General features: G+C 40.1%; 1 protein-coding gene across 13 annotated transcripts in view; it reads right to left on the bottom strand.

Moving 5' to 3' along the window:
* LOC106061566 (calmodulin-A-like) overlaps positions 1-25,278 on the bottom strand; it is a 313,065-nt gene that overhangs the window by 7,772 nt on the left and 280,015 nt on the right. For all 13 annotated transcript variants that reach the window (XM_056016321.1, XM_056016315.1, XM_056016324.1 and 10 more), the window contains 3 exons: positions 6,809-6,952; positions 1,775-1,893; positions 455-602 (listed from right to left, as the gene is read on the bottom strand). In XM_056016321.1, coding sequence (XP_055872296.1) covers positions 455-602; positions 1,775-1,893; positions 6,809-6,952 — 411 coding nt within the window. The remainder of the gene's footprint in view (positions 1-454; positions 603-1,774; positions 1,894-6,808; positions 6,953-25,278) is intronic.

Genomic DNA, 25,278 nt, shown 5'->3' with positions numbered 1-25,278 from the left:
ACTATTAGCAACAATTATGAAGGAGTACAAAAATAAAAAAAAAATTAAAATGTTTTTTTTCATATCTTTGATATCACCCTACATATAACAATCCATTTATAATTATAACTGGTATTAAAGATGGTCTTAAAAGTAGGTGGGGCCCAGGGCAAGTGTCATGTGGAGACCTGGGTATGTGTGTGGACCCCTCAAGCACAAGGTCTGGGGTGGTTGCCATTCTCGCCACCCACTAGGGCCACCTCTGCTGGGATGGTCTTTTAAGTTCTGTAACTCAAGCTTCAAGTTAAAGAATATGAACTTACATTTAAGCCAGAGAAATTAGAGATGGGATTTAAGTAAATTACCTTTCTGGGTCATTTGTAGGTGAGGGTAAGATTAATCCAGATTCCAGTGATCTAAAATTATGGAACTAAATATTCCCAGAAATAAAAAAAACTATTAAAACAGAACCAACCTTCGTAGTCTATTAAACCATCTCCGTTTAAGTCTGCCAATTGGAACATCTCTTTCACATCTTCCTCCTCGAGATTCTCACCCAGCCTTTTCATTATGTACCGCAACTCATGCTGATCTATGAAACCATTGCCATCCATATCAAACACCTAGAGAACACACAGAAAAACACACACACACAAATCATAAGGTTAATGTAAAGTAGCAGGGGTGAAATGAATTCTTAAATTATCTGTTAAACAACTACTAACTAGGCATTTAATTTGTTATTTAATTTAATGCCTATATTCTGAGCCTATAAATAACTATAATGGCTATAGACAGTTATAGTATATAAATTATACATATAAATACAAATTTTGGTCTATTAATAAAATGTAGGTCAGTTTCTCTATCTATGTACACTAAAAAAAAACAACTTCAAATTCTAGATTGCTATTACGTGTTACTTTCTTTTAATATCATTAAGCGAATAAACAAATAACTCTAATTTTATTTTCTAACTGACAAATCAGCTGTTTATTAAGGACGCCATCCTAGGTAACAACAGTCAACAAGGGACATTACTCTTATATACTTAATAGCATAACCTATATATAACATACATACTAACACTTTCGAACACCCAAATATTTTTTACAAAGCTTATATTAACCCACTGTCTGTCTGTCTGCTACAAATTTTGCAAAAATTATTCATAGTCGATAACAATACATGAATCAATAAAACAATCAACTAGTTCAATCAATTGTGTTTTATATAGAATAGAAGAGTTAAAACTTGCAGTATTGCATTATATAACAGTGATTTAGTATTTTTCCCCTTAGGTAAAGTTTTTAAAAAAATATTTTGCTTGTTTTTAAATTATCATTGACTGACTATAATGACATTATTACTGATGTGTAGTTAAATCAATACATACAACTATAGACTTTTGATGCTTTTTGGTTTGGTAGAGACTAGAAGTCTTTATAAGAACAATTCTTACAGACCTAACAATTTTTATTGACACACTAAGTCAAATTCTAATAATAATAATAAGGCTTGTCAAGTCCAAAGTTAGTGAGGAATGCAGTATTTCCCGTGGCTGCGCAACCCCCGCTGTGACCTACATATTTTGCCACAACCAGTGCAAGCATAACCATTGTCCGCAGGTGGTCAATCTAGATTTTCTTTTCGCTGTCTGCGTCTGTCCTCGGAACTATATTAGAAGTTCTTTCTTTGAGAGATTTAGCTCTATGTGGGCAGACCTTTTAAAATTGGAAGTAGCACTTTTATACTCAGTGGATCGCTTAGTTTAGATTCCATTAAAGGAACAAACCTTAAAAGTCTCTTTGGTTTTGTCTTCTGTTTTTTCAACTTCCTCAGGGGCTTCAACAGTCTGCGTAGACCAGCGCTTCATCAGCACCAGGAACTCATCGTATTCCACATAACCATTCTCTGGGGACAGTAAGATAACAAATTGTACACAGAAGACACACTTAAGGATTGTTCTCTGGGGACAGTAAAACAACAGATTGTTGGGCAGGGGAGAGAATAAGAATATTGTTCTTGTACGACAGGCCTAAGATTGTTGGGCTGGGGAGAGAATTTCATAGTTCTGAGGGACGACAAGTTATAACAGAATTTACAGAATTTGTAATGTGAAGTTATTATAGGTTCATTATGTATGTTTATGTTCAAGCTTTTTACGCAGTGTATAACGTTTTTAGATCAAAACTTATTGTATTCAATAGGTGTAAACCATTTCTATGGTACAGTTGACAATACAACCCATGTTACGCTTGGTCTGACTCAAATGGAACGAAACACTATACGTATCCACATAATAGCCACAACATATTTATTGATCTTCCCAAAATTTTCTAAGGCGTATGCATGTAAAATAAATAAATTGACATCATTGAAACACATAGTCATCGGTAGTTAGACAGGTTGACAAAGGTAGACAGGTTGACAAAGGTATTGACAGTTGACAAAGCTAGATAAGTGGACAACGGTAGTTAGACAAGTAGACAACGGTAGTTAGACAAGTGGACAAAGGTAGTTTGTGTTATTCAACCGCTGCTTGAGACGTATGTTTTCACCAATGGTAGTTTTTCCTTGTTAGTTTATACAAACAGAATTCTCACAGAGTTGGTTCATTTTAAGTAACGAAGTCTCTGGCTCTATCAGTACTTCATCCTTTTATTCTAATTATCATCGAATCGATACTCACAATATAGTGACGTCATTATATGTACACTTTAAAATTTAACACACGACCAGCACGTAATGAAATGTTGTTTTTTTTTAATTTGAAAGATTTTTTCGCTATTTTACAGTCTGCTAATGATACTGAAGGTCTTTTAATGGTTAATACATGTACCATATAGTGATTACCATTTGTGTGTGTGTGTGTGTGTGTGTGTGTAACGTAAGAGTACGGCTGACCCACATGGGCCGCCTACGAGTTTCGTCACTGTTCTAAAATATAAGAAACCTACAAATAGTTTTAAAATGGCTTGTCGTTCATCTCATTGCTCTATCTAAAGACTGTTGCTCACAGCTGCCCCTAAAACTTTTAATTTAATTTTCTTTTATTTGTATTTAAAGTAAAAGTTAAAAAAAAAAAAGTAAAGTTCCCCTTTCAGACCTTGTGGTCTCTAGGGCAGATGGTGTAAAGCTCATCTGATTCGGATTCTTTTATTTATACTTTCACTTTAAAGACCATTTACTCCTTCTCTCTCCGCGCTCCTTAATACACACATTACACAACGAAACCCTAGACATAGAATGCGTGCTTAAGATCGATAACTCGTTCTGTTTGTCAACAAAGGGGCTGAATAAAAGAAAAAAACCCAACAAAGTCGACTATTTACTAACTTTACGTCATCAGTGTCAAGAACAAATGTCCATCGTGACGCGCCCGCCATCACTCTCACCCCTCTCCCAGTAAAGCACAAGCCACGCGCACACATACCCAGCACATGTTGCTACATCTTCAAAAGCTATTCCAAGAAATACACGCGCACTAGTGGCAGCAATGTCCCAGATGAAGGTCAAGGGAGCTCACGTTCTTTAGAAAAAAAAAAGATAAGGAGACAGTGGGTGAGCAACCAGGAACTGTAACTCGTGTGTGAACAACCAGGAGCAGTAACTGGTGGGTGAACATTAAAAACTGTAACTCGCGTATGGTGAAAGGGACAATTTGTGTGCGGGTTATCGTCACATGATGTCTAAATTTAACTCTTACGACGTCTAACCATGGTCTAACCATTCACTTTTGTTTAAATGTTTCATATAGACAAGACTTGCCAACTTTGAGTCACCCACACCCGAATGTTATGCAAGGCCACAAAGACCACCAAGAAGATGCAGCATTTATTGTTGGGAGGTGTGGGGGGGGGGGCACAGAAATGGTACAGCAAGTAAACAATAGGTGTGGATATTTTTTTTTTTCAATCAACCATTTTTTTCATAAAGGATTCAGAAGTTAATCCCATTTAATGGGCTTGTCAATCTAAACTCCATTGCAATGCATTGCGACCTTTTAAACAATTGAACACTCTTTAACCCCGGATATGCTTCTCAGCCTCAAAGTGGCGCAGGTGTGGAAACGTTCGTTAACGGAGGCGAAGCAAAACAGAACCAACGTTGGGGGTGCGCATAGGTTATGAATTCATTGCACGGGTTGGAAAGGAAATAGAGCCCCAACAACCATGTTATTCACACATTGTTCCCCAGGAGATGTTTTATGTCGGACACCCCCATGGCTGATGTGATACAAAGTAGAAATATTGAGGAGTTTCAATTGTGTGCTCGGCCTTCGACCTCGTCTCTAACCCGAGCGTCTTGGGATACGAGCCTTTCAATTTCATGGGCCTAGAGTTTTCAAGAGTCTTAGAATGAACTCGTAGGATGATTACAAGCTAGACTATCAATTATTGCTTGAGATCTTGAATTTTGAAGAGCATTGGTCTATTGGAGATTTTCACGAACAAACTAAACAATGTCAAGGTTGTATCCGACACGTTGCTATCTTAAAGCTCGAGATCTCTGCCCGTAATGAAGAGAATCGTTATTACGAAGTTTCTGTCGTCCGTTTTCAGATCCGCATTTCAGAATTTATATGCACCCTCCTTTTTAAAGAGGTCAGGTATTACTGTACTAAATTGCCCGCTCACAACCCAGCATTTAATAACATAACTCTTGTAAGTTTCTGGGTTTAACTAAGTGTCCTTGTAAAGATTCATTTAATCTCGACTATTGTCGAAGTTTTATTAGTTAAGGAAGAGTTCAGTTCCCTAATAATTCCGTGCCGTTCTTCATATGTGTGTTCGCGTACCGATATGAAGCCTCTCTATTGTTGGCTAGTTCCGGGTTGTAACTTCGATCATCTCTTGAACACACAGCTGTCTATGAATTTTGGGAACAAATTTTAATTTAAGCAAAAACCAAAAGGGCGCGGGGAAATTGGAAATTAAGGTTGAATAATGTTCGTGTATCTCGTATGAAAGATGTTTTCACTATATCATGACTAGCCTAGTATTACTTTCCTGTCAGATTTCCTTGGACGTGTCCTCATAACTGTGTTTGACGTCTCTTTGAGACAATTGTTTACCTAGTCTTTTTTATTAACGAGGTCAGGTACTAGATGGACTATTCGTGGAGTTGGAAGTACAGGTAAGAAACAGGAATTCTAAGAAAAAAATGTTTTTTTTCCTGAAACAAAGTATATTCAGGTGTCCTGTCCATCATTTTTTTTTCACCTTGTATGATTATTAGCTAAGAAACTTTGCGCCCCTTTTTTTTCCACCGTTTTATTCTTTCTCTTCGTGTCAAGACGAGGGGGTGGGGGCGGAGGAGGGGGGGGGAGTGAAGCGCAGAATACAAACAAATAAGAAGATGAGAAATGGCATCTTTTTTTCCAGAGGGAATCTCGACTAAGTCTCGTGCTTTCTTCCCATCTCACGAGATAGGAGATAAACCGATGTCACGGCGACATGACCGAAGCCTTTGAAAGGACCTTACCAAACTCACGCATTAAAAAACAACAAAAAGACAAATGAAAAACAACGTTTACTTAAAAGGCACGAATGGGTTGGAGTCAATTTTGGCTTATTTTGACAGACGCGTTATTTAACAAACATTAGAAGCGCGTATTCTTGACATGATATGGACATGTACTTGTGATTGATAAATGATATGTATTTGTGATTGATAAAGGATATGTATTTGTGATTGATAAATGGTGTGTAATTGTGATTGATAAATGATATGTATTTGTGATTGATAAATGATGTGTAATTGTGATTGGTAACTGATATGTAATTGTGATTGATAATCGTTTCAATAAGAAGGTATTCCAACTTCTGCAATCATCTGTGTGCTTTATTCTTCGCTATCTATCGAAAATATATTTCTCCTAACAAGCAGGTCACGAGTCTATCGTTCTATCTTTCGTACATAGGAAGCACCGCTTTCTGATAAAGTTTTAATGTACACAAGTAATTAAAGAGACCCCAAACATTAATCAGTATACCTTTTTTTTTCTTTACAATCAATGCACAAGTGAATATCGCACTGTGAACATTATACAGCTCTGTTAAGGATTAGCACGCATTTTAAGACAGTCATCTAGTTTAGCTTTGTTTTAGATTTTTTGCACATCGACACGATTCAGGCCATGTCCTGCCCATAATCCCTCAAAGTCTCCTTCCCCTATCTAGGTCAAGTTACACAGTTGAGGTATTAAAAACTAAGGTCCACTCACATCCAAATAGAAAAATGTTAGTAACCCAATAAAAATCTGTTGTAAATATGTATACATTTAAAAGTACTTTGCCCGATCTCAATTCAAATTTTAGTAGTCAACCCCAAGACAGTCCTTACCCCCCCCCCCATTTAGATTTGATATTTCTGGATGAGACATAACACTAAAACAGTGGGCGTCTTCATGAAGAGTAAGCGATATGAAGTAACGTGGGCGCGATATAATCAATAATGGAACCTAAAGAAAAAAAAATCTCAGAATTTAGAGGATATTCCGCTATGACAGTTAAAAAAAAAATACATTAAAAAAAAAGATCTAGAACAAATTTTTATTACAGAGCACAAAAAGAGGGAAAAGTGTCAAATAAAAAAAGAAAAAGAAAGAAAGAAAAATAGAACGAATAAGCTGTGCAACAACACTGAAGTTTGGAACAGCAAATTATGTGATCCACACTTTTAGTTATTTATGTAGCTGCCTTTTTGTCATTTGAAATAAAATTAGTGGTTTAAATAATTTTATTTTTTTTAAATTACGGAGCATGGGATCTTAATAAGACCATTGCATATTCTCTAGGCGTTCGACATGGTCTACTCGACTCACCGTTAATGTCCGCGTGCTTGATCATGTCCTCTATCTCCATCTGAGAGTACTCGTGTCCTAATGTCCTGAGCACGCATCCCAGCTCATCGCACGATATTTTACCATCATTATTCTTATCGAACATATCAAATGCTTGTTTCATTTCTGAAAAGAGAAGAAAGAAAACAAAAAGATGAACGCATTAATGAAATCCTCAAATGAACATGAATCGAGAAGAGTTTTTTTTTTTTTTTTTGATTCACAAAAGTCTGGCCCAATGATAAAATGTTACATTATGATGCCCAGATTGATCCCAGCACGAAACCAGATCTATTTTTTATCAAGCTCAAAATTAAAAGATTAACATTAAGACTAAAATAACAACGGTGTAGCTCTATGAAATAAAAGTTAAGTGCTGCAGTAGAGTGCTGACCCCCCCCCCCTTTGACTCCCCCCCCCACCCTCACCCCGCCACGCCTCTGGCTGCAAACTACCAAGAAATGGACGTGGTATCTTCGTCGCATCAGCAATCGTCTCATCTGTCTATTTCGATAAATGATTTGGGGGAGGGGAAGGGGGGGGGGGTAACGTCATGGATGGGTTAACTAGCCGAAATGAGGTCACGAGAAACACGCAAACGTCAGCAGATAAACACAGTGTTTGCGGAGATGGTTAGCTGAATTTGAATATCTCTTGACCCGCCAACAGACCCAATCCTTTACAAAATGCACGCGTTTTGTTCTCTCGTAAAGTCTCGTTTCTAATAGTGTCAAGCCCCACAAAAAGACAACACAAGTGTTGGCTTATCTTATCAATTACACGTTCCTTCAGGCTAAAAATAGTTTCATTCTCTACACGTATCCGTGTGCTAATCTAGTCGTGCATGTTAATTACGGACCTGAAATCCGCAAAGTCATTGGTTTTCCTGTCTGATTCAGGCAACCCGTTTCATGCTCTAATTGCTTTTGGGGGAAAAAGCGTTTTAAGCAGATGAGGAGATCTGTATATCGTAATTCTGTGTCTGTGTGTGTGTATGCTGTGGGTGTTTGCTTATATGGCGTGTGTGTTTGTGACGAATGTGTAACATGGGTGTGTGACCCGTGTGTATGTGACTGAACATGGATTTGATTGACAGCAGTCCCTTAAGGCCAGTGGTTAGCCTGTTGCTATACCTTGGATTTTAAGTTAATTTTTCATGTAAAACTGAGGCGAAAGAAACGATAACTCTTGACAGTCACGTAAAGTTCATGGGGAGAGAGGTCACTGGGAAGGGCAGGTATCAGGGGACCAGACGCCAGACGTGAATGCCCCTTGACCATAGGAAAAGATTTAGACCGATGGTTAAGAACGTGAGATTTAGCTCTTCACTTACCCCTCTGTCCAAGAGCTTACCTCCTGTCTACAGAGGCGTAGTCAGCACCACGAGCTCCCGGGCAACGTACTCTATTGGCACCCCTCCCCATTTTCAATGAACATATAGGCGCCTCTGTGTGTGTGGCGCCCCCCTGAGGGTAGCGCCCGGGGCATCGTGTCCCCTATGCCTCTGCCTATCTAAATGTTTAAAATGAAATGTTACATAACATTCACTCCACGTCCTAGTGACCACATGAATGATCCCCCCCCCTTTTTGTTTTAAATGTCCATTCGTTAGAGTCATGATTGACAAAATAAAACGAGTCCAACATTTATATTTAAATTATATACAAACTTTCTTCAAGGGCATTGGATTAACTTTCTGTGGATGAGCTTTTTATCGATGGTCCCAGAAATGAAAGCACTGAGTATGACTTTAAAATTCACGTTTTATTTAAGGCCAGAACCAGCCACTGAAGCTTACTTCGCCTGGCTTCAAAACAAAAAGAATACATAAACGGCTTCAGATTTTAAGGCCATGTAGGGTTGTTTTTTTATAATTTTTTTTTTTAGATTGAAACCACATATTTAAAAAAAAAAGGAAATGTCGACGTAACTAGCTTAAGAAAATGAATTCTTATTTTAGAAACCGTTAATAAAGGAATAAAGAGAAAAAAATATGACGGGTCCATCAAATATAAAGCTTGTTATGAAAATAAATAAATCAGCTTCCTTATATTAATACAATGAAGAGTGTTAGAAAAGTCACGTGTTCTCAACACCAACAGATTCACTTCAAAGTAGCAAAACGTAAAAACATAAGAACCAACGGAATCTAGATTGTAAAAGTTTGTATCAACTCCAAACATTTATTCAGTTAACATGTAAAGGTCTCCATATTCAAAGTCATCTGCTATTATTTTATACAGTTTGATTTTATATTTGATGCTACCTTCAATGTCAAGGACGCTAAATTGAACCTAACCCTAACCCCAACTTCATAAAATCAACAAACAGAAGAGTTAAAAAAAAAATTGATTCTGAAGTGTTACCACCACAGACCTATATATATTATATCTAGACTGGATGGGGAGATCTTTTAAAACTACAAAAAAATGTGAAAATGTTTGTAAAAAGTTGAAACAAGGCGTTGTTTTGTAAAGTAGTTAGAAGAAGTAAAGTTGTTGTTTTTTTAACCCTAACCTATGTAACATATAATTTAATGTTTAGATCTGGATTTAGTAATTGAACATCGAAAAAAAAAAAGAGCACTCTTTTCTCATAATTATTATTTTGCAATTTCTAGATACGTAATCTAAAAAGATCTGGGTCATCAATCTATTAAAATGTACATAAGATGACTAAATATCTAGGAATTTCGAAGCATTATCTTAAATGGAAACTAACAGGAGATGGCTTTATTTCACAAATTTGCGTGAATATTTAATTCTGTGATTAATACATAACAATCTATATATATAGGTCTGTGAGTTGATCAATTTGTTTCCGTTTTCCAGTCTAGATATAATATATATATAGGTCTGTGGTTAACATATTTTGTACACCGGATATACCAAAAAAGCTCGTTATTTTTTCCTCCATGTATGAAAATCTCCAATACAAGAGACAGAAACATGGTTGGGAAAATGTTTAGTTAATACTTCGGCATTCTCTACACCAGATACACCATAATTTTGTTGATTGCCTTCATTTTATGAACATTTTCAAAACTTGTGAAATGGAGACAAAGTAATGAAATTATTCTGCTGGGAAATATGTTGCAGGGTTATTAATAATAAAATTCTGAGAATCGATGATTGCCATCATCTAAAACATAAGTGAATATATTCTTCCGCGATTACAAAAAAACAAACAAAAAAAAAACGTTGGACTACTTTCTTTAGTTTCTATTTAGCAATCGATCGAGCTTAACCTTCAGCGAGGCCGTTGGTCACTAAACGGTCTAGCCAATCAATGAAGACGTTGCGTAATCTTAGGCACAGCCTGTAACGGACCGACCGCGTATTAATTTGGACGACCAAATTTTGCTCCTCGTGGCTGGAGTTCGCTCTTGTCTGTAGCGCTAACACTTATTTTGGACACCGAATACACCAAAAAAAGCATGTTCATTATTTTCCCCTAGGTATGAACATCTCGAATAGAAATAATAAAAGAGACAGAAACTGTTCGGAAAACTATCGGAGAGTCCAGAAAATTAATTTTTATTAATGCTTTAGGGTTAGAGTCCTTGAATGACCTAGAAGTCGAACTGCAAGCCTCTATGTTGCTAAATTCTCAAAGGTGTCATTGTTTGGCCAGAGCTTGCTAATACTGAGCCAAGTGCTAAGCTCATAGTACTGCCCTACTACCACTACAGCCCAACATAACCAACACCCAGTATGGCAGTGGTAAACAACTGAAGAGAACAGGACACTATTTTTCTGGCACAGTCTTCAAAAAAAGAGCTGACACCTCAGCAGCAAAAAGCTGGCTAGAAACAGAAGGTGACTGCAATTTTGAGAGGCAAGCAAGACAATCACGTTAGAGTTGATTGCAGCTTAGTGCGGATCAAATATAACCATGTAAGTAGCTCCTTTCAATGCACTCGAAAGTAAGGGTCATTACATGCAAAGCAAATGTAACGTACTGTAGGAATTGTCAAGATTAAAAGTAATGGTCCTGTCATTTTCAAAAGGTCCAGATTTTTAAGATACAGAAGTTTTATTTCATTTGTGTGTGTGTGTTTTGTTTTTTTTAGTTTAAAAATTTCTAATTATATCTTTGTAAAGAACAATCAACGCAATGACTTGGACTGGCCTTCTCTCGGGTCCCTACGTTTATAAGAAGGTCTTCTCCTGTTACAAGCGTTTCATTTAAAGGGATTGAGTTTCAAACTTGACGTCATCAAACGAAACGAATACTTGCATTGCTATGGTTACCCAAGAGAAGATAACTCCGCCACGACAGAACAGTATGTCTTACGTAGTTAAAATATGACGATATTTATTTTTGGGGGGCTGAAATATGACAATTTTAATATCATGCCCGTTTTTCCTTTCGGTAAGTCAGTAGGTTTTTTTTTTTTTTAGTTCAACCCAAAAGTCGAAATCGGGGTCATCGGTTCAATTACTATTGACGTCCGAACTTAATTGATATTTATTTGTAGATTACAAAAAAAGAACTATTTAAAAATTAAAAAAAAACCAAAAAAACATTACACCTTAAACGTAGTCGATTGTTTATTTTTTGGGTGGAGGAGTAGTTGATTAAATGCACGCTTTATTCAAAATGGCATTTGGGACTCTTTCATGAACGTCTCCGTAAAGTTTAGATGCATTCACTTTCAACGCACTTTAAGGATGTGGGAAAACGGGAGATAAAGGAGGAAAAAGAGAGAAAGAGAGGAGGGGTGGGAGAGGATGAGAAATAGAAGAGGAGGGGAAGACAGAAGGGTCAGCTGAAGTGTCCGTCTAGCATCCTCCCTCTGGGGTTACTCTAGCCAAATAAAAGCAACAATTTTGTTTCTGTTGGTGATAAAAATAGCTGCGTCAGGCAGTGCACTGGACTCTTGTTCTACGCCTTGCTGATGGAAGGAGACGGAAGTTTGGACGTGACGTCACTAAACAGATGGTCGATGCAGACGATGTGCCCCAAACCTATATAATAGCTTCACGTCGAGTAGGGACCTATTGTTATTTACTAAGGTTATTCCTTTTTTAGTTTCTAGACAGATGCGACAAGGTCAGCATATTAGCATTATTTTATTGATCAAGCATTTTCTTACAAGGTGGGGGGGGAGGGGCGCTCGGAATCCCAACAGTTTGCACTGCCCTAAATGGGGCACTGAAAGTCGTCTGCTTTGTGTGAATAGGAAATGTTCACGACAGAATAAACAATGTCAAGGACTCTAAATTGAACTTCACTATTGCCAACTTTATAAAAAGGATTTCTCAATATTTTAAGGAGTGACAGATGATCTTCCAATTACCGCTAGCTTGTTGGACTTTCGGTTTTAAATACGCTCCAAGTCCTAGAGTGAAAGTTTAAGACTTCCTCCATAGTGAAAGTATTGGGTACTTAAACAATTCCATTCTGCAGTGCTTTAAAAAAAACTAAAAAAAAAAAAACTTTTAAAAAGTTACTTAACACTTCCTTTTTTCTGTGCACCGGATACACAAAAAAAGCCAGCTATCTATAAATTTAAAAAAAATCTCTAATAAAAATATTAATAGCATACGAGGGAAGGTGACAGAAAAAGTCTTGAATGAAGTGCAATATATTTTTTAATCGGAAATATATTACTATAATATAGCTAGAAAAGACAACGGACACTAAGAAAGATATAATATATAATATAAAAATATAATAATAGTTTAAGATTATGATTTCATTTTTTTTTTGGTAGAAGATATGAAACACTCGAAACATAACAATGAAGGATTATGTTTAACTTAAACTCATTTCTATATTTGGTTGAAAACATCTTGAATAATTTCTATTTATTTTCATATTTCGTTTTTCAAATTCTTTTTCTATTTTCTCCACTGTAAACTAAATGTTTCTGTTAGACATTGGCACAAGGTAGAACTGATGAGCTTTTTAGAATACATCGAATGTCTGACTATATCTGGCCAAATATTTATTTGTCTTTCAATATCGTATCTTACAAAACAAAAATGTTATTTGAATCTATTTTAAAAACGACTAGCTTGACCAAGTGTCTGTCTTGAAATAACCTGATCCTTAAATGAATGACGGACTTGGCCAAGCAACTAAGGCTCCCCACATCTACATGCTGCTGGCTAGACTGCAAGAAATAATGCGTGCTCGCCTGGCTGGAGTAGAGCTTAGCCCAGGAGGACCAAGCTATTACCGTACGTGAGACAGAAATGGAACTGGACACTAGCCGCCTGTTACCATCGGTCAATGAAATTGATCAAGATGATGGCCGGTGTATTATGGTCGACGGAGGATAAAAAAGTGCCCTTGGATTTTTTTTTTGTTCTCTGGAGTTGCGGGACTTTTAGAGAGCAGTGGCTCCCACGTTTGGTTGACATAAATCGTGGAAAAAAAACCAGCGCGTACATGTTTGTCTGTCTGTCTGTCTAACAACAATTGAAATAAATAAATAAATAAAAGTCAGAGACAGAATCAGAGAAACTTTCAATAATGAACAAAGGAAACGAACTGCAGGTGAAACCTTGAACCTTTGACCTGTCCCGATATTATTTGTTGGGGTGCAGTCAGGATTTAACGGTACATTAACATCTATATACACGTTTAAAATCTGAAGCTGTATATATTCCGAGGGGATTTAATAAGGAAGTAAGCGTTTCAAGAAGGGTAGGGGGGGCATATTTAGACCTTCTTTTTTTTTTTTTTTTTTTTTTTTTTTTTTTACAAAATTGTGTTTGAGATGACAGCAAAATGTAAAGATACGACATTTCACACAGATTACATAAAAAAAAAACTACACTTACGACAATGTATCTGGTGATTTTACCCAAAGTGTGCTTCACATAAACTATATAATTAGATAAAGGCCGATATAAAAACAAAGAATCAGCGAGAGAGAGAGAGATAGAGAGAGAGAGAGAGAGAGAGAAAGAGAAAGTGAGAGAGAGGATATAGCTATTATCATAATTAAGCAAAAAGAATGAAAAAGATATGCGCAGAAAGAAAAAAAAATAATCTAAATTCGGAAGAAAGAACAAATAGAAAAACTTAAGAGCGCGTTTTGTTTTTTTTAACCCTTTCTCTCCGGACTCAGCTGATTCGTAATTCCAGACTCAGATTTTCGTTCTGGTCTCACACGACAGCTGATCATTGATATCGCTGGACATCCAAGAAACGTTGGCCGAGTAACATTCATCCTTCCAGTTCTCTGGAGCAGCACAGATAATGAAAAACTAATTGTGAACATAGTTTCAGATTTCCCAGACTTCCATCGCACAGCTTCCTCCTAATGAACATATTAAATTTTGTTTCGCGGCTCTCGGCTCAGTTTTACCATTTAAAATGGACGATCCAAATTCTTCTCTCGTGGTCACGTGACTTTAATTTTTTGCAACATAAGCTATAACTTTGCGAACTATGGGGCAGATGTGGTAAAGTTCATTTGTTTCTATGGCGGAGTATTAACGAGTGGCAAGCACAACGACCAACCGCATTTACTTCTCTTTCTCTCCCAATCGACGATACCATCGTTGATTTTGACCTCATTAAATTAAATTAATATTTAAATTTTTAAACTTGACTTTGAATTATATAAAAAGAGCATGTATTTCCCTTTAATTCTATACCAAATACAACATTTTCTGACGTCAAACAACAAAGCTAAGGAAGTGAAATCATAACAGGGGAGTGAAATAGTAATGAGCAAATGAATTCCTTCAAAACGTGGAAAAATAATTACGGAGAGAAAGAGTTAACTTACCTCAGGTACCCATTAGAGCTGGGTGGACCCAGGGGCGACACCTAAAAATACCAAAGTTTAAAATCACAGTCTTCACTGGGATTCAATTTCGAGACACTCCGTTTGGAGGTTTAAAGCTCGACCAGCATTCTGAGATTTCGTCAATAATCTTGTCATTTAACAACGAACACAAACACACATTAACACAAGTCTATATATCTTAGGCTCCAGTGCAAAACTAACGCCTCTATTGGGCCAATACAGAATAGTTGGCCCTTGCTAATGTCGACATGATCTCTCTTGCACGTGGCTGCAGCCGTTGCGGAAACAGCGCAAAGCGGGCACACACGTTTTGAAGAGATTCAAACTCTTAGACAGTTGGTTTTGCTGCCAAGATGTATTGCTATGTAATGTCTAAAGTTGGAACGTAAGATAGCTCATATTTTAGTTAGGGCCTATATCTCTAAGTGTAAATAAAGTGTGCATATATTGGGAGACTTTCAAGTTGAACTAACCAATGTCAAGGACGCTTAATTGACCTTCACTGTTGCCAACTAAATAATCTTTCTAATCTTCATGAATGACCCCCCGGACCTCATTTCTGTCAATAAGGCACTTTACGCAGACGACCTTTTAATTTGGACAACAGAGAAATATCCAGTGCTGACTAGATCTAAATTAAACAGAGCCCTCACAACTATCTGCAAGTTCTCAAAATTATGGAAAATGGAAATAAACAAAGAAAAGTCAGTTTATTCAATCTTTAGCCAACTAAATAAAAAAAAAAAAAGAATCGAACTATAACAATGTACGGCACAGGTGATCTCCCTATCAATTATTTCAGCTAGTTAATTGCCTTTTTATTTTTTTCAATAAGTTTTTTTGTAAGTCAGAGAGTGAAAAGTCTGTTTTCTTCTTTAGTAAAATTATTTTGTGCTACAATCTCAAAAGCTTCGAACATTGAATTCTGCATGGCTACAAAAGTGCAGAAAACTATCCCTTACAATTACAAAAAAAAACATCTAGCTTTTCAACACTTTATTTCGTACACCGGATACGCCAAAAAGCTATTTATATTTTTTTCCGCCATTTATGAAAATCTCCAATAATAGTGTGAGTGTGGTTAAATGTAGGTGGGATAGAAAGATTCTGGGCAGAAAATGCAATAAGTCTATTTCAAAACTATAACCTTTTCAGGAAATCAAGTGCTGAATAAACTAACTAATTATTTTGGTCTGTAAAAACGGACGTAGTCCCTTCATAAAAAAAGGTCGTATTTTTTATTAAACCAAGTGGATATTGTTGTTTTTTTAATGTCTAGATCCATGTGCTATTGCTCCTAGCAACCTGGGCCTTCACCACGCGCCAGCAACTTTTAATACTCTCATCAAGCACGAGTGTAATATTCAACTTCAGAAAACAACAACAAAAAAACCGAGGGTTAGGTCGAGAGCCTGAAAGTTTATTTTGATCAATGAAGAGGTGCCCGGCTAGAGAAATCGATTTCCTTACAACCAATCGATACATCTTAGGAAAACGGGGAGACGATAAAATGTCTACAGTTGGATTTTTACTTGTTCATCTACATCAACAACCTACACCAACAACCTACACCAACAACCTACAGCAACAACCTACATCAGCAACCTACATCAGCAACCTACATCAGCAACCTACATCAGCAACCTACATCAACCTACATCAGCAACCTACATTAACAGCCTACAGCAACCTACATCAGCAACCTACATCAGCAACCTACATCAACAACCTACATCAACAACCTACATCAACAACCTAATGTTCCACCATAAACAACACCCAAATCAGTTTGATTTGGTTACCATAAAGTACCATGTTGATTTCATTTTAAATTGAGCATGTTACATGTTATCTTAGATCTATATATATATATATATATATATATATATATTTACCATGGTTCGAAAACGTTCATTGCTCTCGGGTCCATGACTGATAAGGGCCCCGACAGGGACCATTGAAAGAGTTTATTATTTGCAAAAAGGCTTATAAATATGAAGTGTCATGACACTTTTACTAATAACAAGTCGATTCTCTGAGTGTAAAGATGATAATACTCTTTTTGTAAATATGATGATACACACGCGACTCCATTTTGTTTTTGTCATTGATATAGATCTATATATCTACACACTTCTCAACTGTATATCAGTTTAACCCTCCAAATATCATAAAATCCTATTTGCCATTGACATGGAATTAAAAAGGGCCCCGTAGCTCAGATTATGGCCTTATCAAGTCTAATTCTGATTTTTTTTCTGAGTGGGGCCCGCCATCCTATTTGTGAACTCCGTCTCACGTGTATTTGATTTGATTTGATTTGTTGATTTGAGGCACATCGGCACAATTTAGGCCATGTCGTGCCTGTAGTCCCTCAAGGACCACTCTCTCTCTAAACAACAAGGGCCAGATTCTATACAGTCATATAATTAAAATCAAGGTCTATTCACAGTTAAAATAGTAAAGGTAGTAAAAATTTAAATATTTGGTAAAAATCTAATGTAAATAGTGCATGTTCACAAATTCAGAAATCAGATCTTCGTAGATAGCCCCACTTCCCGAATAAAGCCCAGTACCTTCCCAGGGTCGACATTATTAAATAGTGTTTTTAGATTAGTGGCTCTAAAATATTTCGCCCTGACATCCTGGTATCTGGGGCAATCAACGAGGATATGTTCCACGGTGAGGCGAGAGTCACAGTACTCGCAAAGTGGGGGCTCCTCTCTCTTCAGTACAAAAGAGTGCGTGATGTAGGTGTGGCCAATCCTAAGTCTGGACATGGTTGTGCTACCACGCCTTGTCAGACCCTTAGATGTGGGCCGCCACCTGACATCCGCCACAATCTGCCTGAGTTTACTGTGAGTCTCAGCCTCCCATCGGTTCTGCCACTCTCGATAGGTGGCAGAGGCAATACTTTGTCTCAGGTCCGAGTAGGGAACTTGGGTTCCTGACACCGCATGATTTAGGGCTCTCTTTGCTTCTCTGTCTGCGGCTTCGTTTCCCTCAATGCCAACATGGGAGGGGACCCAGATGAAGGTGACATCCCTACGGTCGGCTGTTATTAGGTCCAACAGCTTCAGGCTCTTATGTACCAATGGGATGTCAGTCTTCATCCGCCCCAAAGCTTGCAATGCAGATTTGGAGTCGGAGCAGATTATAAATTTACTCCTTTCTGATGCTTTTACGGCCATAAGTGCAAGCAATATTGCGTGCAATTCGGCCGTAAAGATGGAGCAGCCATCGGGGAGTCTACGGGAGATTGTTTTGTTCCGAAAGGAGCAGGCACACGCGACCTTTCCCTCCATTTTGGATCCGTCTGTGTAGATGGTGCCACAATCTCCGTAGCTCTCCTGCAGTTCCCTAAAGTGGACTTGTAGTATGCTTGGGTCTGTATTTTCTTTTTTGAAATTAAGGAGGGATAAATTTAATTTAGGTTTATTCATTAGCCAAGGAGGATTCTGAGGGGTTTCTATTTTAGAGATTTGGTCAATGGGTGGGGTTAAATTTTGGATGGGTTCTCTCATTCGAAGGCCCAACGGCTGTATGACGTTAGGCCTTCGATTGTATAATTCTACCTCTGTGGGGTTAAATATGGGGTCAAAAGCAGGGTTCGTGGGGTTGGATTTTAGCTTGACTATATACTGCATTGCAAGCTTTTTCATTCTTATATCCATGGGGAGTTCTCCAGCCTCCACATGGAGACTTGGGATAGGTGATGTACGAAACGCGCCGAGACAGAGACGCAGGGCAGCATTTTGTATTGGTTCCAGTATTTTTAGGTACGACTTCCTTGCTGCTCCATATATTATGGATCCGTAGTCTAGCTTGGATCGAATTAGACTCCGATAGAGCAGCAGCAAGGTATCTCTGTCAGCTCCCCAGTCCGTATGGCTGAGTACTCTTAGTATGTTTAATGACTTTTGGCATTTCTTCTTAAGTTCCTTAATGTGGGGGAGAAAATTAAATTTGGAATCTAAGGTGAGGCCTAAAAATTTTGTAGTTTTCACGACAGGGATCTTCTTTTTGTGTATAAATAGTTCAGGGTCTGGGTGGAGCCCCCTTAGATTACAAAAATGCATACTAACTGTTTTGGAGTCAGAGAATTTGAAACCATTATAGTTTGCCCAACCCTGAATTTTGTTTAAATATAACTGTAATTTCCTTTCTAAGGTGTTCATGTTTTTCCCATAAGTAAGAATGACAAAGTCATCAACATACAAAGAGCACTCTATGCCAGGGGACAGCGCATTTATGATGCTATTTATTTTAATGTTGAACAGGGTGACTGACAGAATGCTGCCCTGGGGTACACCCATTTCCTGGTCATGAGTGTCAGAAGCGGAGTTGCCCACTCGGACCTGAAATTTTCGATCTTTCAGGAATTCCTCCACAAAACGGGGGAGGTGTCCCTTAAGCCCCATAAGCGCCAGGTCACGTAGAATGTCATGTTTCCAGGTTGTGTCATAGGCCTTTTCTATATCGAAGAATACAGCTACTAGATGTTCTCTTCTGAGTAATGCATTTCTAATATAAGCTTCCAGCCTTACCAGGTGGTCAGTTGTTGTCCGCCCCTGCCGGAATCCGCACTGGTAGTTTGAGATCACTTTATTCCTTTCCAGGTACCAGACCAGCCTACTGTTAATCATTCTTTCCATGGTTTTGCAGATGCAGCTTGTTAGTGCTATTGGTCGATAGTTAGCTGGGTCAGAGCCGTCTCTTCCCGGTTTAGGTATCGGTATAACTGTGGCTTTCCTCCAGCTGTTTGGGAAAGCGCCTGTTTGCCACACACAGTTATAGACCCCTAGTAGGACTGCCAATGAGGGTTCGGGAAGGTGCTTGAGGAACTGGTAATGGATTTCGTCTTCTCCAGGCGCTGTGTCATGTGACTTGTCCAGCGATTCCCTCAGTTCCTCAAGCGAGAACGGTTTGTTGTAGTCTTCATTGTTCTCTGACCTGAAATCAATGGGGTGTCTTTCCTCCCTGGTTTTGACTTTTTGGAACTCTGGCGTGTAGTGTGCAGTGGATGATTTTTCTGCTATTGAGGATGCAAGGCAGTCAGCTATTTCTCTGGGGGACGTGACAGTTCGTCCTTGGTTTTTCAAATGCCCTATTGCATTTGATTCTTTCCCTTTGATTCGCCTTACTGCCTTCCAAACCGCTCTAGCAGAAGTTTTGGCATCCAGACTGCCGACAAAACTTCTCCAGGAATTCCTTTTGGCTGACCGTATGGTTTGTCTAGCCTTTGCTCTAGCTATCCTGAATAGCTTTAGGTTTTCCTGGGAAGGATTCTTTATAAATGCAGCCAGTCGTTTTTTTCCTATCACCAATAGCACTTTTGCAAGCTGTATCAAACCATGGTTTGCTAGGCCGTTTTGGATTTGCAGAGGTTAGGGGTACAACTTTCCTGGCTATACTTAGTAGCTTGCTAGCAAAGGTATCAGCTGGGTTCTGTTCATGGAGGATATTTTCTGTGATATCCTCAGAGCATCTTTTTTGGAATTGTTCCCAATCGGCCTTATTCAGTTTCCACCGCTGAGGTCGTCCCAATGAAGGGAGATTGTTAGTAATGATGATTGGGAAGTGATCACTTCCCCGTAGATCATTGCTAACTGACCATTTAAAATCGTCCAGAAGTCCGGGGACGCATACGGTGAGGTCAATGCATGTGAATGATCCAGTTCCTGGGTGCAAGTAGGTCGGTGATGCATCATTAAGTATGCATAAATCATGTTGGAGGAAGATATCCTCCAGCATACGACCTCTTGTGTCGGTATTGTTGGATCCCCACATGGTGTTATGGGCATTGAAATCCCCAAGGATTAAATAAGGCCGGGGGAGTTGTTTCAATAGGTCCTCCATGTCTGTTCGGTTTAATGGAGCGCCTGGTGGCAGATACAGGCTGCAGCAAGTGATAACCTTGTGAAGGGTTATCCTAGCTGCTACGGCCTGTAGTGTGGTCTGTAGTTCTACCCTCTCATGGGGGATGCTATCCTTCACAAGGATACAGACTCCACCTGATGCTCTCTCTGCATCCTCAACATTCTTGGTGTAAGCACGGTAGCTTCGGAAGCTGATGCAATCTTTTAGAAATGTTTCCTGTAAGCAGACAGCTACAGGAGTCTCAGAGTCCATCAGTAGCTGCATTTCCTCGTAATTGGCCTTGAGGCCTCTACAATTCCACTGTACAATTCTGGAATCCATGGCTTATTCTAGATGACCTACTTGGAGCTATTTGGCCTTGGGAGGCCCCCGGAGGGGTTTCCCTTTATTCCAGTGACCTTGGTATTTTTATTCTTGGGTTTGGATGGAGAGGAGGACAACCCCCTTTTGGGGGAAGTCTTTCTCTCTGGAGAGGGGAGATCCCTCTGGTTAGAGAGGAGGTTATTTCCTCCTCTCTCACCTCGGGCATCCTCTCCGCTTTGATTTCTCCCCTTAGGGAGTTGGTCAACCTCTAACTCAGTAGAGGTTGGGGTGTCTGGCTGGGTTCTCTGAGGCGAACCTGTGTCAGACATGATGTCTCCGGGTTCTCCCGGAGTATTGGTTTTGACATGCTGCTCAGTCTCCATGCTCTCATCAGCGAGCACAGAGAACCTGTTCTTTAGCATGACAACAGGGCTTTCTTGTTTCTTCAGAGGTGTGTTCTTTGGCGGTGTTTTCTTCTGAGTTGGGGGAGGAGGAGGGGGTGGTGGGGTCAATGTGTCCGTCTGTGTGGCTATGGATCTTCCTTTCTTAGCAACAGCCTGGGCGTAGGTCTTTGTCAAGCCGAATTGGCCCTTGGGTAGGGCCAATACAGCCGATTTCGCCTGGCTAAAGGTACATCCGTTTCTTGCCTTGTACTCCTGCACGGCAACCTCCTGTTTCCACACAGGGCAGTCCTTGGAGTAGGCTGAGTGGCCAGCTTGACAGTTTGGGCATTTGAACTGGGCTGTGCAGCCCTTGTCCTCATGACCCTCTCCAGCACATCTGGCACACACAGTGTTCCTCTTACAGACTGCCGCGCCGTGTCCATAACCCTGACACTTGAAGCACCTCATGGGGTTAGGTATGTAGGGCCTCACTGGAACTCGTAGGTATCCTGCCTTCACATACTCTGGCGGTGTCCTAGTTCCGAATGTGAGGATAATAGTGGCGGTTTTGACCTCCTCACCCTCCCTGCGCCTGGTAATGCGCCGGGCATGGGTGACTCCTTCAATGCCCTCCACTATTTCCTTCTCGGAACATTCCAGTAGGTCCCTAGAGCTGATTACACCTCTGCTGGTGTTCAGACTCTTGTGTGGCATGACTTCCACTTGGAGATCACAGAGTCTTCTGCATCTTAAAAGCCCATCAGAGTGTGTCTTGCTGTCTACTTCTACAAGGAGTTCCATTGTTTTGTGTAGCTTAGACACACTCTTGGGCTCTCCCACTACTGACTTGAGTCCCTTATAGATAATAAAAGGGCTCAACTTGGTCAGGCTTTTTCCCTCCTCTGTGCATCTAACCACCAGAAATGATGGCCAGGTGGCACAGCTTTTTGGGACCTCCTCTTTTTTATCGTCAATTCGTCGTTTCTTGCCCAGACATAGGTCTGGGGCAAGTAGTTTTGTGTGTGTTTTTTTTGTCCATATATATTTTGGTTAATTCGGCACCTGTGCTCCCCACCCGCCATCGAGTCCAACAAGGGGACGGGTCATTCGGATGTCCAGAATGAGCCCGCCAGGGCTACACAGGTGCTATACTCAGTCAGCTGCTACATCGGACATGTGTCCGATACAGCAGCTCCCTGATTGACCCTCCAGCCACCGCTCTCCAGCATAGGTCGACGACCTATGCTGGTAGCTCGGCATGACCAGCCGGTTGACCCAGAGCGGGCCATCTGGGTCTCAGGTCTAGGGAAACTTGGAGCCAAAGTATTGTGTTGTTGTGGTTTATCCTCAGATAGCCACCACTCAAACACCAGGATCTCTTTATCCCCCCTTACCCGTCGCAGTCCACGGCAAACGGACTGGTCTAGGACGTAGTGAGAATTTAAAGTTAAGGAGACAGTGTGATGATCAATGAAGGCAGACTTAGGAAAAGAGGAGGCAGACACAATGATAGAAAAGAAGTAGGGTACTTTTGAGCTCCAAAAGTGCTAAGGAAAGAGGAGCGCAGTTTAACGTCATGTCTCGGGACGAGTCTCACGTGTAGCCTACTTTGCTACGCCACTGGTGAAACTGCGAACCCAATGCACCCAATCGACGGCCTCGTAAGTTAATTACTCCTGGTGCTGGGCACTTTGTCAGGACAGTTTACTAGCCAGAATGTATACGCTCTTTTGTAACAGAACAGAACCATCCACTTTGAACGAGGCCTGCCATGCTGTGTGTTCGCAGCCAGGCTAACTCAATGACAATAATTCACTAAGACAGAACCCGACGATGCACTCACACTCTGCCTTGAGTTCACTTAGCACCAAGAGCATTCTGGGAGTTAAGAGGTGCTTGTAATGGAAGGTGGTTGTTGTTTTGTTTTTTTTTTAAAGTAAAATCTTTAAAGTACAAGAAGTGAGTGAGCTGGAGATGCATGTTGGGAAGAATGGCGGGAAAAAAAGGGGGGGGGACTTTTTGTAAGAAGAACATACAGTACCTCTTTCAGACCTGGCTGGTGTATAGGTCAACTAATTCTATAGCCGACTGTTAATGAGGGTATCATGGGGTCAGCACAACGACCAACCGCCTTTACTCTAATGTCATGCACTCATTAGAGTTGGGTAGACTCGGCGATAAACTAAAATTTCCGAAATTTAAAGTCCAAGTCTTCACTGTGATTCGAAGGCAAGACCCTACATTCGAATACCAAGCGCTTTACCATTCAACCACTACGCCCCAATGACAAAAAAAAAACATACAGCACAGTATAATCCTACAGACTAATCAACATATTTCTGAAAGTAATAAACACAAACCTAAACAGTTGAATTTAAACTCAAATGGCTCAGTGTATATGGGCCTTCTGTTTTATAACTGATTATTGCTGTAGTTTGTAAACGTCCATTGTACATGTAGGAGACAGTTTAGCAGTTTTCAACTAATTTTAAAGAACGTTATAAAACTTGAAAGAGAGGCTCACTTACAAGGGAAACTGCTCGAGCCTTGCCGAGAGGAGATTTAATCTATACCACAAGTTCAATGTTGTTTAAAGTTGCATACATTATGTCTTTTCTGTGATTTCAAACAAAACGGAAAAGCAGAATCAAGGGTTAACACAAAAATTATTTTTGATTTATTTTTTATCAGTGTTTGAATCGTGGAGTTAAGTCTGATCCATCCTCCCCCCCCTCCCCCAAGTATCTGACCTCAGCGACATCTTAGAAAAATACAGGTGGCAGTGGACCGAGGGCTAAACTGTTATCTAGCTCAGATGGTGTGACCAACATTAAACTGACCAAAAACAAATGTCCATTTAGCGCCCGAGGAACAGACATCAGTCCATAGCCTATCGAGATTAAGTCTTCGATTGCCCGCCTCAAGACTGGATTACTATGACAGGTGAGGGGGGGGATCTCAGTTTTCATTAGCAACGCACTGAATGGCCCACAATGTGGATAAGTGGCAGGTTGCTTGGCTCCAGGAGCTGAGGGTCACATCGAGACCAACCGTTACAGAAGGCCTCAACACTGACCTGCGACTGAGTGGCCCACAATGTGGATAAGTGGCAGGTTGCTTGGCTCCAGGAGCTGAGGGTCACATCGAGACCAACCGTTACAGAAGGCCTCAACACTGACCTGCGACTGAGTGGCCCACAATGTGGATAAGTGGCAGGTTGCTTGGCTCCAGGAGCTGAGGGTCACATCGAGACCAACCGTTACAGAAGGCCTCAACACTGACCTGCGACTGAGTGGCCCACAATGTGGATAAGTGGCAGGTTGCTTGGCTCCAGGAGCTGAGGGTCACATCGAGACCAACCGTTACAGAAGGCCTCAACACTGACCTGCGACTGAGTGGCCCACAATGTGGATAAGTGGCAGGTTGCTTGGCTCCAGGAGCTGAGGGTCACATCGAGACCAACCGTTACAGAAGGCCTCAACACTGACCTGCGACTGAGTGGCCCACAATGTGGATAAGTGGCAGGTTGCTTGGCTCCAGGAGCTGAGGGTCACATCGAGACCAACCGTTACAGAAGGCCTCAACACTGACCTGCGACTGAGTGGCCCACAATGTGGATAAGTGGCAGGTTGCTTGGCTCCAGGAGCTGAGGGTCACATCGAGACCAACCGTTACAGAAGGCCTCAACACTGACCTGCGACGTCTAAACTGCCCACAAGTTGCGACATCGCGGGTCAGTGTTCAGGCCTTCTCTAACGATTCGGCCAGTTCATATACCCAGACAGTGACCAATATTTGATTTTGGACCTCCACTGACAAGTTTCCAGAATTTTAATGGCCTCCTGTTGGGGAAACGACGACTGGGTGATTTTAATGAGTTGGCCAGTGTCCATACTCGTAGGATGTTGGTCACATAAAAGGTCAAATCTGCTTCACTGGACATGTGTACTTTTATGGCCATGCGGTTCATCTTTACGTTACGGGTCTTACAGTCCTGACCCTTTGAACTCTATACCCATGATTCACACCATTCACCACTAAAGCATTGATACAATTCAGTACTCAGCTAAGAGACTGACACCATTCAGTACTCACCCTTCGGCACTGACACCAGC

Source organism: Biomphalaria glabrata, chromosome 17, assembly GCF_947242115.1.
Source record: "Biomphalaria glabrata chromosome 17, xgBioGlab47.1, whole genome shotgun sequence".
NCBI classification, from domain to species: Eukaryota; Metazoa; Mollusca; class Gastropoda; family Planorbidae; genus Biomphalaria; species Biomphalaria glabrata.
Note: the sequence above shows the minus strand (reverse complement) of the source record. Positions and strands in the feature narration are given on the sequence as shown.